The sequence below is a fragment of the Heterocephalus glaber genome, unplaced genomic scaffold, assembly GCF_053883595.1.
Source record: "Heterocephalus glaber isolate CG9 unplaced genomic scaffold, H.glaber_assembly_v1.0 deba00001571, whole genome shotgun sequence".
Taxonomy (NCBI): domain Eukaryota; kingdom Metazoa; phylum Chordata; class Mammalia; order Rodentia; family Bathyergidae; genus Heterocephalus; species Heterocephalus glaber.
In genome coordinates this window covers 480,540-505,207 of record NW_028258356.1, presented here as the reverse complement: position 1 = coordinate 505,207, position 24,668 = coordinate 480,540, and the positions used below count along the sequence as shown (strand labels likewise).

The following is a 24,668-nucleotide window of genomic DNA, read 5'->3' as shown; positions in this document are numbered from 1 at the left end:
GTTCATGCACAGAAGGTGTCACCTCCCTCATGTACCATCAATGAACCCTAACAAATTCTTCCTTTTAAAGGGAAAATTATAACCAATATGACCTGAATAGAAATTTCCCTGATGCTTTTGAATATAATAACGTATCAAGACAGCCTGAAACTCAAGCAGTCATGAAGTGGCTGAAATCGGAGACGTTTGTCCTCTCTGCAAACCTGCATGGTGGCGCCCTGGTAGCCAGTTACCCGTTTGATAATGGTGCTCCAGGTAAGCAACCGTGGACCCCTCTGTGGCTTTCTAAGTACAGATCAGATCAGAGCTGCAAAAGCTCTACCTGCAAGTGAGGATGAACTCTTCTTCCCTCGATTCACTTCTCTGGCTGGGCTATGAGGAGCCTCGTTTTCCTGACTCTGCACCATCCTTTCTCTATTTCTTAAACAGTAGAGGGGCAGTGTGGCTGGACTGACAGCCAACAATTTGCTATCTGTCAGGGTTGATACCCTGACCAGCAGTTAGTTAATTAGTAATTGGGTGATGCCCAATTGCCCGATGCGGGTACACCAGAGGATGAAAGAATAATATACAGAGAACAAGGAATGAGAGTTTATTGCTTGAGGGGCCAATAATTGATCTCAGCTCTCCTGGCTAAGACCGTGGGCTCTAGATTAGTCAGTATTTATGATAATACAATATAGCAAGGAGGCATGAAGGCAGATGTAGGGAATAGCAGAACTAATGCACTAATGAGCAGGCTGTAAAAAAGGAGTAACTTTGTATTCTTATGAAGGACAGGTCACAGTTAAAAAGCCACCTGTGCTATCTTGCAGGTCATAGCTAACAAGCCACCCGCGTTATCTTTAAGCAATGTTTGATCTTGGAGAATGGCTGCACAGAGTCATAATTCTTCAGCTGCTGTGTTTCTTTGCTATTAGTGCATCACAACCTCATCGATCATTGAGACCTCAATTGTGCCTATTGGCATAGGAAAATCAGTCTGGGTACACCAGCTGAAGGGTCAATTAGCAATTCACACTTAGGCCTTGGAATGACTCAAAGCCAAATCAATAACATGTAAAGCCTCCTCGGAGCGGGTTCAAGCTGGTCTCCTCCAGCTACCCATCAACGAAATAGTGAAATCAGATTTAGATGATTTCCCAAGAGGTAACATGGCTAAAAGGAAATAAATCCAGAACAATTTACTTTTATTAATCATATGAACAGTAATTACTGACTCCTTTTAAATTTCTGTGGGATGAGGAATGTATAGGACTTAACATATTACAGTGGCTTCCTTTAATCCCTACACCTAAGGAAAGTTTACTGACCTCTGGAAATTAGCAAGAGTAACTAAGTGAATATTTAATTCTTAAGCTGATTTAGGAGTCTGCATATGTATCTAACTTATTTTGTGAGCTCTCACCTCATGTGTTTGTTAAAAAATGAAAAAAAGGGTAGAAGGAGCATTTGTGGAAGTGGGTAGATGTTTGCCTTAGTCACTTGAAGGCAGAGAGATTTATTTTGGCTCACAGTCTCAGAAGTTTCAGTTCATGTTTGGCAGGCTCAAACACAGGCACAGCATGGTAGAAGGACCTGGGTGAGGAAAGCTGCTCATGAATTGGCACCCAGGAAGCAGAGAGCAACAGGAGGAGCTGCGGAGGGAGATGCGCCTTCCTGGCTGGACATACCCCCTCCCCAGTGACCCACCTCTTCCGGCCACGACCCACCTCATAACAGCATACTTAGCTATAGATTCACCAGTGGATTAATCCACTGATGAGATAGCACCTCCATGATCCAATCTCCTTCCACATATAAGAATTGGGGGGGAACATTTCAAATCTAAACCATAACAATTTCCTTTTAGGAAAATAAGAGTAATTGTTAGCAATATGATTGAATATTTGCTAATTTGGTGTTGTGTGTTTCCTTTTCTATAGTCAATCAAATGGTCTTGGTTTGTCTTTCAAATGTAGCAACTGGAACCTCACACTCACGAAGCTTAACTCCTGATGATGATGTTTTCCAACACCTTGCACATACCTACGCTTCGAGAAATCCCAACATGACAAAACCAGATCAGTGTAAAAATAAAATGAACTTTCATAATGGAGTTACAAATGGATACTCCTGGTATCCACTCCAAGGTGGGTGCCCCTTCATTGTTTTTATTTTCCACAATGCCTTCACCCCAGGGTGCCATCTGGGTTATCTTGACCCAGCTGTTGTCAAAAAGGTCTCTAGGCAAACCCAGTCCCTCAGTCTCATCTCCATCAGCTAATATCAGAAGAGCAGTGGAGGGGATGGTTAGCTTGGGAGATGCTCAGACATGGTCCTTACTACCCGCAGCTCCTTCATTCATTCAGATATTACAGTATCTGCCTACTGTGAGTCAGAAACTTCAATAAAAATGAACAAGATACAAATCTTACCCTCAAGTTTAATGCAAATAAACAATTATGAAGCTGGGCATGATGGTACACACCTGTAACCCCAGCACTTCGGAGGCTGAGGCAGGAAGATTGCAATTCACAGCCATCCTGGACTACAGAGCAAGATCCTATCTCAAAAACACAACAATAAAAATATTTAAATAGCGATAGCTGTATAATTAGAATTAAAATGGAGATTTAGAAAAGGTAGGGTAACCCGTAGGAGTATAAAGACAAAACAGTAGGAAGGAGCAAAGACCTTGGAGAAATGTACTGCTGAACAAGGACAGCTGCTGTTTAGATCCATGCAGTTATTGGCATGCAGTAGTGCCGCGTTCATACCGGCACACCTTGCAGCTCACAGAGGAAGCTGGATGTCATGCAGGAGCACCATGATTTTAAAGCTACTTTCCAGACTAAACTGTCTTCCACGCAGGACACAGTTTTCCATCCTTGGAGTAGGGTGGCCAGGTAACGGTGGGGAGGACATGGCCACATGGAGAATGTGAAAAGAAAGATATTTTTATCAGAAGGAATAATATAAACAGGAGCCTATAGGTATCTAAAAGCTCATAGTCTAGGAACTAAAAAATGTTAGAAGGAGTCCAGGTGGAAGAGCCACACAGGACAGTGAGCTGGAACTGAAAAGCATCCCCCTCCAGGCACTGCAAACAGCAAGCTGCAGTCTGCATGTCTGCACATAGGCCACTTCCAAAAGCGCCTTCCCTAGTTGGCACTTGGGACACATAGACTGTCAAGTAATCCTGCACACGCTGGTACTTTTGTGTCTGGCGGCTCACTGCCAGTGTTCCAGACAGTGTAAACAACAGCAGACTACAATCGGTGACGTACAGACAGCAGGGCCAGCTGGATACCCGGACATCCCAGAACTCTCTCTTCCACCCAGAGAAACCCCACCCCCACCTGAGAGTGCCAGCCCCCCCCCCAGCTTGAGGGTTAGGGAAGAGCCTCCCCTGCCCAGTGGCAGGGCTCTCCTTCACGATCACTCTCTGTAACTTCCAAGACAAACCAGATGTGTAGGAAATTAGCTAAAAGCCCACAGTTGCTGTTGGAAATTGTTCCCAAGTGTGTATGTGCGAGCTGTGTATCATCACGAAGAAAAGCAGGCAAAGCCAGCTACCTCGAGCAGTTCAGAGCCAAGTATCCTGGCCACCTGCAAGTTTTGCTAGGCCAGCCTGACTGACCCTGTCCAGAACTGGGGACACACTCCATGCTTGGTATTTTCAACCCCAGATACTTTGCTAGGGACCCTTAGTGCACACTTGTTTTGCTGTTTAAATTCTTTATACTCAGATATAGCCAGCTCTGAGGACTCTGTTTTGTTTTCTCTCTCCTTTTTCCTTCTGTTTTTTAGTGAACACGAGTTCAGAGAGAAATAGAAAACCTATAAGGTAAGTAAAGGAAATAGTAAGGACAGAGAAATTCATCCTGGCTCAAAACTGGGCCTGCACAGATGTTGCTTAATATTTAATATCTTGACAAAGTTTTGACCATTTTCTTGAAGTTGAACTTTTTTCTACTTTAGTACTTCCCAGATACCCTGATGGACTTGAGAATGTTTTCTTGGGCAAATATCAAGTGTAACAAATTAAAATTTATTCCTTCAAAGTTCCTATGTTCTATCAAAACCAAGATGCCACTGATTGTAAAACAGTGTACCACTAGGAAAGAAAAAAATGTTTTTAGCTAAAGATATATTGTTTTTTTAGACATAAAGTGTAAGATACATACCAATTCAGAAATTATAAGGCTGGGTGTGGTGGTACCTGCCGGCTACTTGGGAGGCCAAGGCAGGAGGATTGAAAATTCAAAGCCAGCCTGGAAAACTTAGTGAGACCTTGTCTCAAAAAAAAAATTGAAAAGAAAGCTGTGTCCTTTTGTTTGTTTATTCTTTGTAAGAGAGAGTCTTTTTTTGCCTTTGACTTGTGTTCTGAATAACATTTTAGGATCATGATACACAGTGTATTAATTATTAGCATTCTCTAATTATTTTGTTATGAAATTTTGTTTTATTAAGGACGGGGCTGGTGATGTAGCTCAGTCATAGAGCACTCCTATGTTTGATCTTTAGTACCACAAAAATATATTTTAAAAAATTTTACATCTTATGAAATGATTATAACCCTTTAAAAATAGGGTCTGCAGAGGTAAGGGAGCATGAGCATTGGCCACCTCGGAGCCACGGAGGTCTTTTTCCCTCCTAAGGGGCTGTGGTGTCCTTTCTCTGACCCCCAGAAACACCTTGGCATGATGGATAAGAGCATGGGGCCTAAGGAAAGATGGACCATTCCCGAGTCTCTGATGCCAATGGGTGGGAATCCCTGGATGTGTGCCTTAACATCAGTGTTACATTTCTTCCTCTGTAAAAGGGTAAAAATTGCTGAGGATTAAATGAGTTGATACAAAGCACTTGTAACAGTATCTAGCAATAGTGAGCACTAAGTAAATGTTGGACATTATTATTCCTTTAATAACCAGTGTACTTTGCTTTATATAATTGAGTTTATAAATGGTTTATGGAAATATTTAAAATGAAACCTTATTCTAGCTTATATCCATTTAAAATGTAATTTAATCATGTCATTTGCAGGAAAATGGATGGAACTGGAGACTGTCATGTAAACTGAAATAAGCCAGACTCAAAAAGTCATATACCACATGTTTTCTCTCATATGAGAAATCTAGGAGAGAGAGAGAGAGAGAGATGGAGACAGAGAGGATATAAAAGTAGAAGGGAGACTTTAGAGATGGGGGGAGGGGCCAGTGAAGGTATGATCAAAGTATGTTATATGCATGTGTGAATGTGCTCAAATCAAGCCTACTAGTCTATCACTAAAATACACTAATTTTAAAAGTCTTAAACCCACTTTGAGACTAAAAAATAAAATGTAATTTAAGGAAGAAATATAATTTGTAAAGTAGGATTTCAAAACATAAAAAGAAAAAAAAGGTCCATTTCCTACCACTCACTTAATTTTGATGTACACTTGACCTTCAGTCCACCTGATCCACTTACCCATATGGGAATACTTAGTGTGGCCTGTTCATGCCAGGTAATAAAATGTCAGTCCCTGATTTTACATGCTAATATGTCACATTCAGCCTTTTCGGGTCTATGTATACTTTCCCTGCAACTGTCTCATTCACTTGTACCCTGTGTATGTGATACTTGGCTCCACTTTGGTTGTAGACCTTAACAAAAATTAAATATATTTCTTTTTTAGGTGGAATGCAAGATTACAACTACGTCTGGGCCCAGTGTTTTGAAATTACACTAGAGCTGTCATGCTGTAAATATCCTCGTGAGGAGAAGCTTCCGTACTTCTGGAATGATAATAAAGTCTCATTAATTGAATATATAAAACAAGTGCACCTAGGTTTGTAAAATTTTCTTATTAATTCCTTAACACGAAATACAGAGTCTTTGGATCGTGCATATGCAGGCCTTTATTAGTGTGTTCCAGGTACAGCCTCATTTTAACAACCATAACTAATAGTTAAAAATTCTGGTGGCCAGGGATATAGCTCAACAGTGCCACACCTACCTGGCAAGCTCAAGGTCCTGAGTTCAATCACCAGTACTGGAAAAAAGGAAAAAGGAAAAAAATAATTCTGTCTGAAGCTGAGCATGGTGGCACACACCTGAAACCTCACTACTCAGGAGGCTGAGCCAGAAGGGTTGCCTCAGAGTTCAAGGGCAGCCTGGAATACATAATGAGACCCTGTCTCAAAAAACAGACAAAAAACCTGAGTATCTGCTGTGTGTGAGATTTATACTACCCAGTTGGTTCATAGAAAAGAAAACATGATGCATGTCAACTGACTTTGGTGGTATAAAAATCCAGAGTAGGGGCCAGGGCTTTAGCTCAGTGGTTTCACCGCCTGCTGCACAAGCACAAGGACCTGAGTTCAATCCCCGGTACCAAAAAAAAAAGAGTAGCCCTAATTTTACATGTTGAATGATCTAGAACTCTGGTAAAAGATTAAGAAAGTTCGGTGTTACTTTTTATATCATCTTACAACTAGAAAAAAGCCAAATTTGCTTGTCACTTGCCATTCAGTATCACAGACCCTAAGAACACTAGACATAGCATTTCACAGCTTTTACAGAATTGGGGTGGTGACCTAGCACCATTAGCTTGAACCCCACTCAGCTCCCCCCCCTCTGCCAGAGGCCCTGGCTGGAGTTTTCGCAGCCTGTGCCACAGAGGGACAAACTCAACATGGCAGACAGTGGTAGCTCTCACAGGTGCTCACCCAGTGGTTTGTTCAGACAGATGCAGGCCTGTCTCAGAGCTCATTTAGTGGAGCTTGAATTAGTGTTTGCCTGGGTGATGCTGCTCCTGGCTCAGGGTCTACACTAAGAAAACCACAGCACTAGAGAAACACTCTTGTGATGATGGAAGCCTGTGCAGTTCAGGTTTCTTAGGCAGTCAGAGTCTCTTCGGGCAGGACATTGCAGGCTCTCCTTTATGCCAAAGTTGGCTATCCATAGCGGGAATTGCCACAGTAGTTATCTACCACACTGATCCAAGCAGAGGGTGTGTGAACATTTGGTACATGAACCTACTCAAATTCTTGCACACTTCACACCAACACTCTTTGTCTGTTAAGAGTAGATGGGGAAGGATGAGGGCGGGGAGCACAGGACAGAGAGCCAAGAACAAGGATAATTAGGACTCCCTTGGCTTCACGTCCCTAAAATGGATTCCCTACCCTTTTTCTTACGCATGTCCCCAACCTCCATCCCCTAACCTAAACAGAAATACACAGATTTTTAGTGAGCTCATAGGGTTGTATCCAACTGACTGGGTTTTTTGTGGAAGAGGAATTCCCTATGAAAGGGATCCTAATAAGAGTTTTAAATATATTATTGGACATTTTCCCTTCCTTGTGTCATCAGACTTTGTTGTGAGTCCTCTCTAGTATCTGGCACTTAATTTTCCTCGTGCTTTTCCTCATGAAACATGTATTAATTTAACCGTTCTACAGTATTTCTACCCACATTGATCCTTTAATGCGTTGTTCTGCTTATTTCCTGAAATTCATTCTTCATCAGTATAAACATGGGAATGCAACTGAACACAAAATATGCTCTGTGTAACTGCACTCCTATTTTCAGAATTTCAATCTAGCTGTAAACATTACTGTATTTGCCAAGCTCTGAATGAAGGTGGGCTGTGAAGTCATGCTGATAGAATATTGTCACTGAAGGAGTTTGTACACTGATAAATAACATGTGCATTGCAGCATAACTATTTTATTATTAGTAATTTGGTGGGGTTAGAAGTCCATTTACACTAGGTTATATGAAGAATATTCATCTGCCAGTATATACCAATCCTGCCCCCTTGTGGTTTAAGGGAGGCATTTTTTTCTAGTTTAATGATGAAACCATATTTCTAAATACTGATGAAGTATGACTATCATCACTTAATAAAAAACTTCTCTCTCCTTGCTGCCAAATAAGGAGCTAAAATGTGGTAGATTATGGCAGCAGATGAACCCTCATTTGGTGTTGCTCTAGTTAAAGTAAATTATTGATATTTGTCAATCTATATTTTACTACTTGCTAGGATGCTTCTGATGTTTCTATATCTCTGACCTACCTTGTCTGGAAAAACCTTTATTTTTTTCCAGTGGGGGAGATCAAATCAAGGCCTTGAACACACAAGGGCTTTCTGCTTTAGAAGAAATCTGGCCATGAAGTTAGGACCCTGGGTAGATCCCAGGCTGTTTCATCATCTGGCCTGTTCGCAAAATTGAACAAGCACTTGTCTGACCCTCAGCTTAGTTAAGAGAGTGGGATTAATAGCATCAGTCCTACTTCACATCAGTCTGTTCTGAGGCCCCAAAGGTCTCACTGCACTCACTGCGTATCTCAGTTTAAACTCAGGCCTGTGGCACTATGTGTCATACTTAGAGGATTTACTAGGTGCATATTATAAGGGTGTCTGTAGACATCAGAGTTCTAGGCCTAGAAGGTTCTGCTTGTCACCCTCTGGAGACAAGAAGGGTGAGCAAGACAGTGGTATCTTCTGGTGCCCTGTCTCCCCTGGACTCTGCAAGGCAGATCCAAACCCAGTGGTCTAGTGAACGGCTCACACCTCCCACACACTGAAGCACCCTGGCCCTAGGAGAATATGGTACAGGCTGAGTTCCAGAAGCCTGTGGAACTGTGATTGTATGCCGGGGATCAAACCAAGGCATGGACGTGAACAAGCAGACCCCCAAGTAATGTCCCAGTGCTCACTGAATGGCAGCCTACAGATTCAGAATTACAGTTCTTACCAGCAGGGGCTCTTCATTCATGAAGCTAATACATTTCCAAGGGAAGGAGAGCTTAACCTTTCTCAGCACATCTCCAGATGTGGCCAGAGTTTAAGCCTCAGATTTTATGTCTGCTTCTTTCTTTATTATCTGAACTTTTTTCAGAATATATTTTGTTCCCCTACTGATAGCTCTTTCAGAGGTGTTGGTCTTTTTCGGCATACCAAATAGTAGAAATATAAATAAGTGGGACTTTGAAAAAAACAGGCAAAGGGGCCGGGGATTTAGCTCAGTGGTTCTGCCGCCTGCCTTGCAAGCGCAAGGACTTGAGTTCGATCCCCGGTACCAAAAAAAAAAAAAAAAAACAGGCAAAAGAAGGACAGATTACATGAAAATAGAGGTTTATATAGTCAATCTATATTGAGAAAGAAATACAGCATTTAATAATTCATTCTCAGGGAGAAGAGTGAAGATTAAATAACTGAAAAGGAAAGAAAGTAAAAAGCAACTTGGGTGAGAAGTTTGCTTAATGATCAAGCTAAAGACTTGCTAAATGTCAGAACCTTCATTTTTTCATTCTAATTTGTTTGGAGGAAATTATTTAATGTGTGCCTCCTATTTTTCTGCCTAGTAATTGTTGTGTATAACTATTTGGGGATACTTCAAGGGCATCTTATCATTGTGGGTTTTGTGGCTTCTCATTTATGTCATGGAGCTTAGACAGCTTCACCTTAAGGTAGCCTGCTGATTTGTTACTGGAGTGAACAAACTGGACTATGAAATCTAGGATTTAAAATGAGACACAGGGTGAGGTGTAGTTCATTGATAGAGTACTTGCCTAGAATGTTTCAGGCCCTGGAATTGGTGTCCAGTACCACAAAAAAGATGTTTACTCTTGAAACTTTGAAAGAAGGAGAGAAGTGATCGATTCAGTGTGGGCTCTTATTTTTGGTTTACATCTAGCTTGTGCCTTCCAAAGCCTCTTTTTCACTGTAAAATGTTGTTGTTGTATTGGGGGGTGGGGGTTGCTGGGGATCAGATCCAGGGACTCATGCATTCTAGGCAAGCACTCTACCACCAAGATGCACACCAAGCCGTGTAAAATTGTGATAGTAACATTGTCTGCCTTATAGTTGATGTGAGGATTCAATGACAAAATGTACATGAAACACTTAACAAAGATCCTGATTAAGTGCTCAGTAAACGTTAGTTGCTGTTATTCATAATAATGTGAGCCCCATCAAGCAATTCCATGCTTTAGGAAACCTTGTGTTTGTAAGTTTTCTTCGTAGAGTTTGCTTGACCATAAGGCAAAACTGTTGAGTCCCTTGTGTAAATAAGTATCTTGTAAACAGTGACATTGTTTTTGTTTGCGATTTTATAGAATCCACTAATGGTATGTTGCAGTACACTTTGGTGACTGAGTAAATGACTGGAAATTATAAGAATGGGTCTCAGGCTATCATCTCTCTTCTCTTATTTTGATAATATGTTATAAATGGAACATTTGACAACCAGCAAATTTGAGCAATCAGATTAGTAGATTCACTAATTTACAGTCAACAAAAATACTTTCTCTTCTCTAATACTTTTTAACTCAAGATAGCTAATAAACAGAGTGGCATGGTGGTGCATGCCTGTAATCTGAGCAATCAGGAGGCTGAGGCAGGAGGACTGCCTAAAGCTGAAGGCCAGCCTTGACTACACAACAAGACCCTGTCTCAAAAAAAAAATAGGGCATATTTTCCTTAAACAATGACGAGAATTTTTCATATGCCATAAAATGTGGTGATTACACTCAATTTTCTTGTTTCGCAGGTATAAAGGGTCAAGTTTTTGATCAGAATAGAAATCCATTACCCACTGTAATTGTGGAAGTCCAAGACAGAAAACATATTTGCCCATTTAAAACCAACAAATACGGAGAATATTATCTACTTCTCTTGCCCGGATCCTATGAAATAAATGTAAGTATGCAATCCTAGTTGTTATTAAAATATTATAGCACTCATAGTACTCACCCAAGAGGAATCTAAAGTCAAAAAATCCAGAAGTAGATACAATGGGGCAAAAGGAAAGAACAACATCAGACTTGCAATTGGCAGTAGAGTGGAGTGAGTAGGAACATGATAGGAACAAAACAGAAATAGAAAAACACAAAACAAAAAAAAATAGGTTTTTTTCTAACTGGAAATTAATTTTTGATAAAAACTAAATCTTATTTTTGTGATAGTTTTTATAATGAAAAATGCAAACTTATTAAGGATAATAAGAGTGGGGCCGGGGATTTAGCTCAGTGGTTTTGCCACCTGCTGCACAAGCGCAAGGACCCAAGTTCGATCCCCGGTACCAAAAAAAAAAAAGAATAATAAGAGTGAACTAAGATGGCTGAACAGAGGAGCCTCGTGTATGATTGTGTCTCAGAGTCAAGGCAACAAAGGAAACCTGTATTTTAAGGAAAGTGAGGGAGGGAGTACTCTGGAAATTAGTGAAGGGGCGATGAGAATCAAAATAGCTCAGAGAGTTGAAAACAACAAAGTAATCTCCAACTTCAGTCCTGGCTCCCAGTCAACAAAGGGAGGTAGTGGGACCAACACAGCATAAGCTAACTAGGAAAGTGCCAGCAATAGGCTGGCAGTCCTAAGTGCTGGAAAATTCCACAGTTTTTACAAGCCTTAAATCCAGCTTGTGGAACTAGCTGGTTATAAAAGTGACTTCTCTGTCCGAAGAAGATACTGACTTTGGACCTTCCCCAAACTCCAAAACTCAACTACCACAACAGCCACTCCTACACCCCATCTTGGTTTAGGGGCCTGTGGCCAAACCCTGGACAGTGTCAGACGCCTTGGGCTGGGGCACGCTTCACTGGGCAGAAGATCGCCTCCAGCAGCTTCAGTACCCATGGCTGCCCTGAAATAGTCACAAGCCTGAATCCCACCCACCTTTGTCCCATGAGATCTACATAGGTCTCCCAAGCCCACAACCTTTCAACTATAGCCACTGTTGCTAAGTCCTACTTCTCTCACACCTGTCCATTTGAGGCTAGGAAAGCTCCCAAGCAACCCAACAGCTCCAGGAATGCAGCTGCCAGTGAGCCCAACCCCTGCTGACAACTGGGATCACAAGGTAGGATCCAGGCAAAGTCTCCTTTCCAGCCCATACCTTGGGACTACAGCTGTAGGCACAAAGAACCTTCGCTTCACTTAAGCTTCTCCCTGGGAATCAGAGGAAATGCCCATCTATGTTCTTCAACCCCAGGACTAACTACCAGTGCCACAAGCCTTGTCTCCACCAGAGCTTGCTGCCCTGCATGATCTAGTGGCATTCCTACCCAGGCCCCACAGCTCCAAGGCCACAGGTACCAAAGCCACAGCCATAGGACTCTCTGTGCTCAACCCACAAACCCTAAGGTAGGTCTCCCCCACGTCCTACACCTCCTAGGGTATGGATACAGCACCACAAGCCCACACGTTACCTGCACACCCTTGAGAAGACCTAAGGAACATCTTCTCCACAATCCACAGACTTCTAAGCACAGAACTGGTGCCAAAAGCCCTAGTTCACTTATACTTTTCCCTTGGAACTAGGAAAAAGTATGCTCTGGGTCCCAGAGCTCCACAAAAACATTTAACAGCACTACAAACTCCCGTCGACATAAGGATACAAGAATATGAAAGGAAATAGAAACTTCTCAAGAAAAACAACTGTTCTCCAGAAAGATTCTAATTTGAAGGAAACTTATAAGATGCCTGAAAAAAATTCAAATGGTGATCCTAACAAAACTCAGTGAGATGTAAGAGACTACAGATAAACAATACAGGAAATGAGAAAAACAATTCAGGTTATGAGTGAGAAATTCTCTGCAGGTATTCAACTTCTAAGACAACTATAATTGGTAAGAAAATAACAGTTCCATGTTCATACTATATATTTCAAGGTGCTTGATATCTAGATAAGATAACTGATCTCCTGGGTGTTCAACAACTGAGGTTTGGAGACCAAAGTTAAAACGTAACTGAGCTAAGAGTACAACCAACCCTTCAGTGAATGAATGGATTTTAAAAGTGCCATATACACATAACAGAATACTATTTTTCCATAAAAAGAATAAAGTTCTGTTGTTTGCAGCAATATAGATGGAACCAAAGGCCATTATGTTAATTGAAATAAGTCAGACACAAAACACAAATCCACATGTTCTCACATCTTGTAGAAGAATGTAATGGAACAGTCGTCACTAGAGACTAGGAAGGGCAGGGGGCTGGAGATTGGAAAGAAGTCAATAAGGGGTACCAAAACAGTGAAAGAATCATTTCTAATTTTTCTTTAGCACAGTAGGGTATCTATAAATTAGAACAGTCTGTGGTTTATTTCAAAATGACTAGAGAAGGCGAATACAAAATTCTCAGCAAATACAAATGAATTTGAAGAGACAGAAATACTTACTACCCTGATGTGACTATTATACATTGTATACCTGTTGGGTTTTTTTTTGGTGCCGGGGATCGAACTCGGGTCCTTGCGCTTGCACAGCGGGTGGTGAAACCACTGAGCTAAATCCCCGGCTACATTGTATACATGTATTGAATTAACCATAATGTACCACATAAAGACCTACAAATATGTCAGTTAAAAAAAAAAAAAGAGTAACCAATATAGCAAAAGTACTTCCAAACTTCATAGGATACCATTTAATACCCGTTCCATAAAATTTCTGCCATTAAAAAAAGACTGGGGCTGGAGGTGTTGGTCACTGACAGAGTGCTTACCTAGTATGCACAAGGCCTTCTGTTCACACCCCAGCACTACAGAGGGTAGGAGGGAAGGATTGAGACAAGTTCCTTAGAACTTATTGCAAATGAAAGTTAATCTGTAACTTTTACGATGAGCAAGTGGTAGACATATTTTACAATCCTTTTACCAATTAATGCAAGTAAAATTTCAGTTTTTAATTCCACTAACATGCATGTGTCTGAGCCATTTCTTCCTAGGAAAAGAGGCATAACTGAATAAGTACCTCTTGTAGTTAGCCAGGTTATCCTTCCTCTTTGATGTAACATTCTTTTAAAAGTTCAGGACTCTTCTGTTTTATTTTTTCAGTTTGGGTTGTTTGTTTGGGTATGGAGTAATTTTTTACAGAACTTTCTGGGAGAAGGCATTCATCTCTTCTGTAAGTATTGTTCTAAGACACGATTGGAGTAAACTTTTTTTTTTTTTTTGGTACCAGGGATCGAACTCAGGTCCCTGTGCTTTGGAGACAGGCGGCATAACCACTGAGCTAAATCCCCAGCCCGATTGGAGTAAACTTTTGAAGCTGAAACAAATGGCTAAAATACTGATTAGCAACTATGTAAATATTACTCCCATTCTTTTCCCTCTCCACCATCTATAATAAAAGCATTTCTCCGTGGAGATAACCTCTAGTTAGTTAGCATTCATCTTATTTTTTCCTGGTCATTTCTTCTATCAAAAAAGCAAATCTGGACAAAGATTCAGACTCAAATGAACAAAACCAGGTAAAATCAAATCTTTTAAAAGAAAGCAACAGAGTTGTACACTCAGATCAGCTGCAAGGAAAATAATGAATTGGGAAAAAGAAATCTACTTTTAAAATACTCTTGATATTCAGTAAAGGTATTAAGTATAAACCTGGGACAAAGAAAAACAACTCTACCTTTGCGATCCATGGAAATGATGGTGGCAGAATCGGTCTGCTGCTTTCTTTCTGTTTGTAACTTACATCAGCAAATAAGGTACCTGTTTCTGTCTTTATTGCATTTTGTGATTCTTGGCAACAGTATTAGCAACTGTCAATAAGCATTGGATAACTCATCTGTCACAGGCCCCAGAGGCCTGGCAGAGTGTTACAGGCATTGCACAAAGGCCACGTTTTAGTGGTCGATAACAGTGTTTTCAGTGTTGGCACTACAAAACATCTGAAATCACTCATACAATCGTTTCTTGTTTCTCCTCAGGTTACAGTCCCTGGACATGAGCCACACCTCACAAAGGTGGTTATTCCAGAGAAATCCCAGCACTTTAGTGCTCTTAAAAAGGATTTTGTACTTCCATTTCAAGGGCAGTTGGGTTCTCTCCCAATACCAAATCCGTCATGCCCAATGATTCCTCTGTACAAAATGTCACCAAGCCACTCAGCTACAACAAAGCCCAGTTTGTTCCTATTTTTACTGACTCTTTTGCACATATTTTTCAAATAAATTGTGAAACTCCACTCTCGTCACCACCTGGAATCAGGGATTGCTCACTCCAGGTTACTGCAACTCTAACTCCCACTTGTGAGACCTCAACTGGATAAGAAGAGAATGGACGTCTCCAGATCCTGCAATGAGCAATATGTGGTGATAATGAAAGGAAATGATTCAGTCCTTGATGATGAATGGAAGACACCTACCTGTCAAGCACTGCCTACTTAAACACTTAAATTAATCCTGAAGTCTTAGAAATTTATAAGAAGTTAAACTTGAGAAGCAAAGCAGAAGTTCTTTTAAAAAGAAAAGAAAATAAGGAGCTAAACCAGGCATGATGATGTATCCCTATAATGCCAGCTGTGTACTCAGGAGACTGAGGGAAGAGGGGATCACAAGTTCAAGTCCAACCTGGGCAACTTAACAAGACCCTGTCTCAAAATTTAAAAAAAGAGTTGGGGATCTAGTTCCCTGGGTTCAATCCCTAGTACTCCCTCAAAAAAACTAATTTTACATGCAAAGAGTCAGGTGAATATGAGTAACAAAGATGAACATTTATTGATCACCTACTATGTACAAGATCTTGCCATCATGAGTGCTATCTATGAAGAGGTAGTGCTGTATGTAATTGGTTTTCCAGAAAGAAAGAAATGATCATAGAACTTTAAAATATATAGTTTTAAGGAGATAGGAGAGAAATCAGGCAAACAGGTGTCAATGACCCAAGAAAATAGGGCCCTGATGGGATGACAAGGTTTTGTCTACACCAACAGTCAAGGAAGTCTTTCTCCCTCCAAAACCAGTGTCCTTGCCTTACTGCAGTTGGATGTCACCATCGTTTTTGATGAGGAACCTCCCTAGTCTAACGAGAGTAACTGTAGCTTCTTGCCTGAGCTTCAGACTCATGTCCCACTGCCCCACGAGATATACTTCACACTCATCACGTTGCAAATGGAGCTTGATTTTCCCTCAAGAGCTTTTAGTGCTATATCCTCTATATCAGTTATTGGTACCACCATGCTAGAAATCTGAGAATCCTCAATACTACCTCTTTCTTCTTTATCATGTGTTCAGTCACTAAGGATTGGTTATAAATACTAATTCTGCCCTCTTCTTCACGGCCTTTAGCACTGCAGTTTAGGCTCTCGTACTTCACCTGCACCACAACAGTTAAACTTCTCTCTTGCTCCCAGCCGCCTCCATCCTCCGCACAGTCTTGGGGGCTACTTAAAAATCAACAACCAACTGCTATTACCTAAACACATGACATGCTTTTTGTGTTTTCTTTATCTGGAATGCCATTCTGAGTCACTTTTTTTTTTTTTTTTTGTACCGGGGATCAAACTCAGGACCTTGCGTTTTTGAGGCAGGCGGCAGCACCACTGAGCTAAATCCCAGGCCCTGATTCACTACATTTTCCACTGTTACATTAAAACTCCTTTCAAATATCAACTCCAACAGGATGCCTTAACCATCATCCCATTCAACACCATTCCACCCCTTCCCAGCCCATCTGGGCTTCAAGGCCCTTTCTCTTTTCTCCTCAGAATAACCTGGTTCTCTCTTACTGGATGTACAACACCGTACTACAACTGCCTACTTCATATGTGCCTCTCCAATACAGTCTGAGTTCTTTGAGGTCATGGTCTACTTGTTTGAAAAATTCATTTTTATATCCTTAGAGCCTAGCACAAAGCAGTTCAGAGGACAACCTGCTACTCTTAGACCCTTTCAGAAACTGTATGGCTTTGAGATTTTTTGTGAAAGCAGGTCTTAAATTTTGGCAGTCTGATACTCACTAGTACCCTGACAGACGCATGTTTCCATATAGCAAGAAAAAAGCTCCAAATGCAGTGTTTTTCTTCCATATAAGTGCATTTACTTCCATACTTATCATAAGGTTTGTTGTAAAGTATTGTTAGCTGGTAATAGCATGCCACTTTTTTATCAGAAAAAAATACTATATCATTAGTACTCATTTGAACCTACCATTCTCTACTGTGAAAGTTAACCTATCTTAAAATATTGTGTGTAAGAATGAAAGGCATGGGCTGGGGATTTAGCTCAGTGGCACCACACCTGCCTCACAAGCGCAAGGTCCTGAGTTCAATCCCCAGTACCAAAAAGAATGAAAGGCAGAGGGGAAGGACCAAACAGAAAAACAATGGCAGCTCTTGTAGGCAGATTCCTAAGTGCTGTATATCATTATGAAAAATGAGTTGTCTTGCTTATTTTAAATTGTATCTGAATATGAAACCACACTGATCTTGACAGCTTGAGAACCCACAAAGGGCGGAGGAGACATTGGTTTTTAGGTGCCATTTCTGCCAAACTTACTCTACATGCACAAATCATACCTGTTATCAACAGTATTTGTCTTTTTTAATTTATAAAATCTGGTAATATCCTGAATGTCTTTACCATTTGTATTTAAGCAATAACTTATTAAATAATTGAAAGTATATGTTAATATAATAATGCAGAAAATTATATTGGTATATTAAATATAAAAGTGTATAAGAATAGACTTGATTTACCATCAAGCCCTAAACCAGTGATGGTGAACCTTTTAGAGCTTTCAGTAACAAACAGCCTGCTGTGGAATGCATGCTATAGATTCTCCACCACTGCCCTAAACAATTTTTCTATTGAGAACTCAGAGTTCTAACTTTTTTCTAAGACAGCAGTTTTTAAAGGTACATGAACTGAAATTTGAATTGGTTCATGAGCTTAATGTAAATTTGTTACTGGAAGTGGGGTTTTTTTGGTACCAGGGACCGAACTCAGGACCTTGTGCCTGCACAGCATGCGGTGAAACCACTGAGCTAAATCCCCGGCCCAACTGGAAGTGTTTTTAAAATCAGAAATTTGTATCAAAATAAAATTTTAAATCATTTAAAGGCAAACAGGGCTGAGGGTGTGGCTCAGTGGAACATATGCTTAGCCTGTGTGATGCCCTGAGTGCAATCTCCAGCACATTTGCACACACACACAGATAAAATACAATCATGAAATTCTGTGGTCAAACCAAGCCCCAAACGTCCCTGCCTAACACCTTTCCCAGTCTATTCCACCCTCTTAGACTGATTCCTTCTCAAGCTCTAAATTCAATTACAGTGGCATCTCAGTTCACAAATTTAATTTGTTTCACTATTTCGGAAAAGACGGCCATGTTTATGTTTGTGTGTGGGAAAGAAGGCTGTGGTCGTTTTTTGTCACCCAAAGTAGAGTTTGCAGACAAAAAATTTTGCCAAACGCTTTTATGAACCAAATTGTTCTCAAAAGAGTTTGAACTGAGGTAGCACTGTATAATCCTTTTTACAGAAAAACCAACATTATAAAGGTTTTCAAGGTAAGAAAAAAAGCAGAAGTAACAATAGATGGCAGGAACCCTGGGTTCAAATCCACTGCACATTTAGTTTCCTTATCTGTAAAATGAAGACCCCCTTGGTTAGAAACAGAAGAGACCACATTTTGGTGCTTTTCCAGGTGAAGGAAGGATAATTAATATTCAGATTAATATTTTGAAGATTATAATACACCTTATTAAAGGCCAGTACTTCTGCGTCAGTTATAAACTATTGATCTAAAAACAAAAATTTTGGTTAGCAAGACTGAGCAACTAATATTGAAGGAAGTTTTGATGAAGTGAAATGAGCAATGCTAACCTGATTCTAAATGTGTGAAGTATTTTAGAGAAATGTTAAGTCTGTACAGACAAGTGTCAGTGTTGATTTTGGTGCTTATCACATTCAGAGAAGCTGCTAGTTGTATCAGAAATGTTAAAACCTCAACATTTCTGAAAGTATAAGTCAGTGTTGTGTTTTGTTACAGAAGCAAATTTGCATTTGTAATGTTTCTGAAAACAGTGTAAGTTACATTTATGTATAAAAAGTATACATATCTGATGCTGGATTCAAAGTACCTTCTAGGGAACCCAAAAATATAAGAATGGCATACTGCCTTATTGCAACAGGATAAGTTAGTTACTGAGAAATTTGGTTCTTAAGCAGTGATAATATGGTTGGAGTTTATGTTATGACAGATTACTTGTATCCTCCTGACTTCAGGTGGCAGGAAAGGAAGATGATGGTCCTACTGGGTAAAGAGCACAAAGAGTTCCTAATATCTAAAGTAGAAATCTGCATGTTATAAACTTTGTTATATCACTAATAAGTAGATATTATACTGTATTGTTCACAAACCATTTTATCATTTTAGATTTGAACTATTCTAACCTTTTATAGAGGTTACATGGATAATTTTACAAGTTCTCTCAGTGACTTTCTTTTATAATTAAGAACTTACTAAAATGAATTGTCTCTACTAAAGTTTATTGGGGAGGAGCCATGACTACCTCTGAGTTTAGTAAATCTAGGACTTCTGATTATCAATAAAAAATACTCATACAGTAAATGTTGTTTCTTTCCATTACCTTGAAAACAATGTTTTTTTGTCAGCCTAACAGTCCACATACTAGAGAAAACTGATTCCCACCAAATAAATCCTAGGGAAGACCAAATTTAGTATCATTTTGAGGCATTAATACTGCAGTATTTCAAACATTTTGTTATTTATACTATATATTCCAAATTAATTTGTATCATGGGGCAGTGTGTTCCATAAGGTGATGGATTAAAAGTGTGCTTTCTAGTCAAAAATAATGGGAAATGTGACACAGTTCAGTGGTAGAGCACTTGCCTACTATGTGCAAGGCCTGGGTTCAACCCCCAGCATGACAAGAATTCACAATTCACATTATTATAGTAAAAACTCTGAGAATCATGCAGGAAGAAAATGGATTTCTCACAAGTATACTTAGCTATGGGCCCATTTTCTTAAATAATTATAATACTACTACTATCTCTTTGAACTAACATTCCTAGCTTTCCAAACACATTTTGGAAAATGCTGATGTACTTTTTTTCTGAAAAACAAATTTTGCCAATTTCCAAGTGCCTCTGAAACATAGTATGGTTATAAACAAAATCTGCTTCCAGTAGGAATTGAGAAACTTACCATAACATCAAGGCAAATGCAGCATGCTAATATAAACTTTCTAGTCATAGGATAGAGGTCAGAGTCAGGTGTATGCCTACCATCCTGCACTTGAACAAGTTTCTACTGAGACATGGCTGAGGAGAAAAACGGATAAATTAGTTACTGATTTCTAAAAAGATAACTATCTGAAACTCAATTTAGAGAATGAACTGGGATCGATTTTTCTATTTTTAAGAGAATTTATTAGTTATTAGGAATCCCTTAGAGAAGTTCCCTGACATATTTTTTTTAGCTAGGCTTCAATATTTAAATTTGCAGCCAGGAGTGGTGGTGCATTTTTAATATCTTATCACTTAGAAAGCTGAGGCAGGCGGCCCACCATGAGTTCGATGCCAGCCTGAACTACATAGTGAGACTCTGTCTCAAAAATAAATTTGCAGTTATTCAATGAGCTGAAAGATATGAACTAAGACATCAAGAATTCATTTAAAATTCACATTTTTAGCTTGGCACGGTGGCAAATGCCTATAATGTCAGTTAAGGGTAGGCTGAGGTGGGAGGACCTCCGGTTTGATCCCAGCATAGGCAACACAGTGCCTAAAAGTACATTTAGGTAACAACAAAATATTTATGGGGAAAAAAAACATGCAGCTGTTTAAAACATCCATTACAAATCTGCCTTCCCTAAAGGCAAGATACAATTTTAAAATGAACTAAAATTTTAAAACGTTAGACATGAGGGAGAAAGTAAAAGAAAAACATAGTTATCTATTTTTGGATAGAATTTATTTTTTTTGGTGGGGGATGCTGGAAATTGAACCTAGGGCTTCCAGCATGCATGCTAGGCACGCACTCTACCTCCAAGCTAAAACCCCAGCCCCAAAGTTTCCTACATATCACTCCTTTTATAATAAAAAGCAACTGATTTATAGAATAGAATCTCAATTTTGGAACCACCAGTTTATGTGACTGGTAAGCCTCCTCATACATTCATTTTATATTTCTAGACTATTTACCAAAATGACAAGTCAAAGTTATTTAAAAATTTATTCTAATTGATCAAGTTAAAGATATCTTTCCTTTAACATTAAAGCATATATTTGTATGCAGTATTTTTTTTTTAACACCTGAAAATAGAACTGCATTTCTTTGCCTCTAGTGAGCGCCTGAATTCAGTCCTCACAGTGCCTGGTGATTTGGTCTTTCATCTGGCTAAGCAAAAGCAACAAATTAATTATCAAAAACAGTGAATAAAGTTTTATATAGAAAAATTTAAGAAAAACTTTACAGTTCTGACACCTTAACTCTTAAAAGATGTTTTCTCAAAATGTTTCACCATTTATCGGTTTTTGATTTTAAAATTTTTTCTCTTGTAAGACAAAACTGTATAGCTGCTTAATGTCTATGTGTACACAGTGCATTTTATCTGAGACTTAGGACACAAATCGATGTCACTTAATAGGTTGTGAAGAGGAAAATAACAAAGTAATGCATCAGTGTCAACAGTTGAGATAACGTATTAAAGAGTTAATTCAGGTTACCTAACCTGGGTTTTGGAAATGTCTAATCATAAATGGATGCAAAATACTATTAACATCCATTAGAAGAAATTAGTCAGGTGTGGTGGTGGTGCAAGCCTCTAATCCCAGCACTCTGAGAGACCGAGTGAGGCAGGATTACAAATTTGAGCTCAGCCTAGGCATTTAGCAATTTAGACCTTGTCTCAAAAATTTTAAGAAAAGACATAGTGATGTAGCTCAGTGTAGAGACTGTGGGTTCAATTCCCAGGACTGAAAAAGAGCATACTATACTATATTTATTGTCAGTAAGGTCACTAAACAATAAATAGTGATACCTTGGTTGCCAAATGGCTCCAAGCTCAAACTTTCCACTACTCGAACAGTAAAGCTTGAAAAAAAAAATCTGCTGAGTGTTTGTAACTTTGCTCAATAGTCAAACCAAAAATCCAACTTGAAAAAACCTGTACAGGCTGAAAGTCAAACGCTGCGTCTCGCCATGGACGCAAAAGGGCAAGGCTCAGTCTAAGCACCACTCTGGCCCAGACAACAGATAATGCTCATGTCAGTGCATTAATACATTCATCACTGAGGGTCTTTTTTCTTTTGCGCTTTATTTACATAAAATGTTGTACCCATGGATCCAAAGAAAGTTAGTGATACCAGCAGCAAACCTAAGAGGAAAACAGACCATGATAGTTAAAAAAAAAAAAAAAAAAAAAAAACCACTGCAAAATTTGTTAAAGTCCTGGAAAAATGAATTTGTAAGTGTAATATTTGGGCCTCAGAACCAATTATTTGGTTTTCCATTATTTCTTATGAGAAAAATATGTTCAGTTCTTGAACTTTCCAGTGTTTGAACACAAACTGGGAATGAATCGAGTTTGACAACTGAGGTATCACTGTACTAGACTGATTGTGAATTCAGCCTTCCCACTAAAGGAACTTTATAAAAACTGTTACAGCAAAAACAGTTTGAGGGGCTGGGGATTTAACTCAGTGGTTCCATCACCTGCCTTGAAAATGGCAAGGTCCTGAGTTCGATCCCTGGTACCGAAAAAAAAAAAAGGGTTTGAGAAGAGAATGGTGAAAATAAGGTACTCACATTATAGAGCTTTCAAAGTCTAAAATGATCCAGCAAATCATGATATCCTACAAACAAGTTTCTTTCCCCAATACTTAAATCAAAGAAATACCACTGTATATATTAATTATCTATTTACAAAAAATGGGGGAGATAAAAGGCATTGAAGCAGGGCTGGAAGTACATCTCAGTGGCAGACTGCATGCTTAGCATCCATGAGGCCCTATGTTCAATCCCCAGAACCAAAAAACAAAGCATTGAAATCAGTTTAGGGAGCTGTTCCTACAACCCTGAAGAAAGGCCTAATAACAGGTGGCAAGTTGTGAACCGAAACTTAACACCCACACAAGTATTAAAATTTAACTCTGGCAAATGAAATTCATCCAAAATGACAAGTATTTAATAGTGAAGTTTTGGAATTAAGCTGGTAAAACACTATGCAAAGTTGACTTTAGGGCCAGGTGTGGTAGCACACATCTATAATCCCAGCACTCAGGAGGCTGAGGCAGGAGTATTGGCAGGAATTCGAGGTCAGTCTAGGATACATAGTAGGACCTTGACTAAAAACACCCCCCAAAAAAGAAGTTTACTTTAAGCTATTGGCAAGACATCTTAGTAGTAACATTCTGAAGGTAGTGAAGATGTAGAATTGAAAACAAAGATGAAAAAAAATTGTTTTAAAAAATTAATCATAACTGGGTGTGGTGGCATACACCTGTAATCCGAGCACTCAAGAGGCAAAGGCAGGAAAATCACCTCGAGTTCAAGGCTAACCTGGGCTATAGTGAGTTCAGGGCCAACCTGAACTACAAAAAAATAAAAATAAACATAAAGCAAAAAAGCAATAAAAATAATCATAAAGCATTTAAAAAAAACAAACCATGAAATTTGAATATGTTTCTGTATCATCTTTCCTGAAAATCAATTATGGTTCTCCTTTACCCAAAATATTACTCCAACAGCATTTAAATATATTTTAGATATATTCCGTGATAAAAGATTAAACCCACAGATAATCTTATCTGCTTATTGTGCCACTGCTCTTGTTCTAGTTTATGTTGCTTTTCATGAGTTCAGCTGTCATCAATCTACTTTGTAATTTGACATAATCAATGCTTCTGAACACCTTCTACATGCAGGTGGCTTTAAGATATATAATTTTTAAAGCATTATTTGCAAACAGCAAAAATTCCATTAAGTGTGGGTCTATCGCGCAGAGGCCTTGAGTTCAATCCCCAGAAAGCTAACGAAATGAGAAAAAATATGATCACAAACTTTTTTTTTTTGGTACCGGGGACTGAACTCGGGTCCCTGTGCTTGCACGGCAGGCAGCCAAACCACTGAGCTAAATCCCCGGCCCCGATCACAAACTTTTGAACAACTTGTGAGAGGTTTCTTAGGGTTTCACTTTTTGGCAAGGAGGAAGATTTTGTTGTCCTAGAGATCAAAACCCAGGGCTTCACAAATGCTAAACACATTCTACCACTGACCTACACCCACTACACTTACCGGTATTTTTTTAAGCTCAAAAAATTTTTGTAAATACATCAAACTCAATTCAGCATCCTATCACAAGGTACACTATAAACTTTTATAATATGATGCTATAAATACTTGCAGTTACCATCATGAGCCTACAGACCAACACATTAATTAGTATCTTTAAAACACTAGAAATTTAAAATATGTAAGCTAAATGATGCCATGAGGTAACCCTCTGGCTCTGGCATCCACAAGCTCTTGCTTTAACACGTTCCTGCTGGCTTGAGCCACTCGTGGTACACCCATGACTGTCCTACTGAGCAGCTTGTACCACTGGTGGTAGAAACAGATCTACCCACTTTTATCAGTCTTTTTACTAATACAGTTAATAAAAAGTCACCCAATGGGACAGTCATGCACATACCACTGATAGTTCAAGTCACCTGGCAGCAAGACACACAGATTATGGCCCTATCATGAGTGTATTAAAGCCAGCTTCAAGACTCAAGTCCCAAGGCTTTGATTCATTTAATAAATTCTGAGCACCTACATATAATGCACCACAATCAAGAAGTTCCTGGATTTCTACGACTTTCAAATTGACCAGAGAAGTAAACAGACAATTAAAATAGGATTAGACTATTCACTGTATCACTTACTGAGAAAGCAC

The 24,668-nt window shown here is 39.4% G+C and overlaps 1 protein-coding gene across 2 annotated transcripts in view; it reads left to right on the top strand.

Annotated features, from left to right (window-relative positions):
• The window catches only part of Cpm (carboxypeptidase M), a 70,179-nt gene extending 50,849 nt beyond the window's left edge, over positions 1-19,330 (top strand). For both annotated transcript variants that reach the window (XM_004875037.4, XM_087192407.1), the window contains exons 5-9: positions 71-255; positions 1,962-2,132; positions 5,663-5,815; positions 10,527-10,675; positions 14,684-19,330. In XM_004875037.4, the coding sequence (XP_004875094.2) occupies positions 71-255; positions 1,962-2,132; positions 5,663-5,815; positions 10,527-10,675; positions 14,684-14,926 (901 nt within the window). In that variant the 3' untranslated portion in view covers positions 14,927-19,330. The remainder of the gene's footprint in view (positions 1-70; positions 256-1,961; positions 2,133-5,662; positions 5,816-10,526; positions 10,676-14,683) is intronic.
• Positions 19,331-24,668: the final 5,338 nt, after the last annotated feature.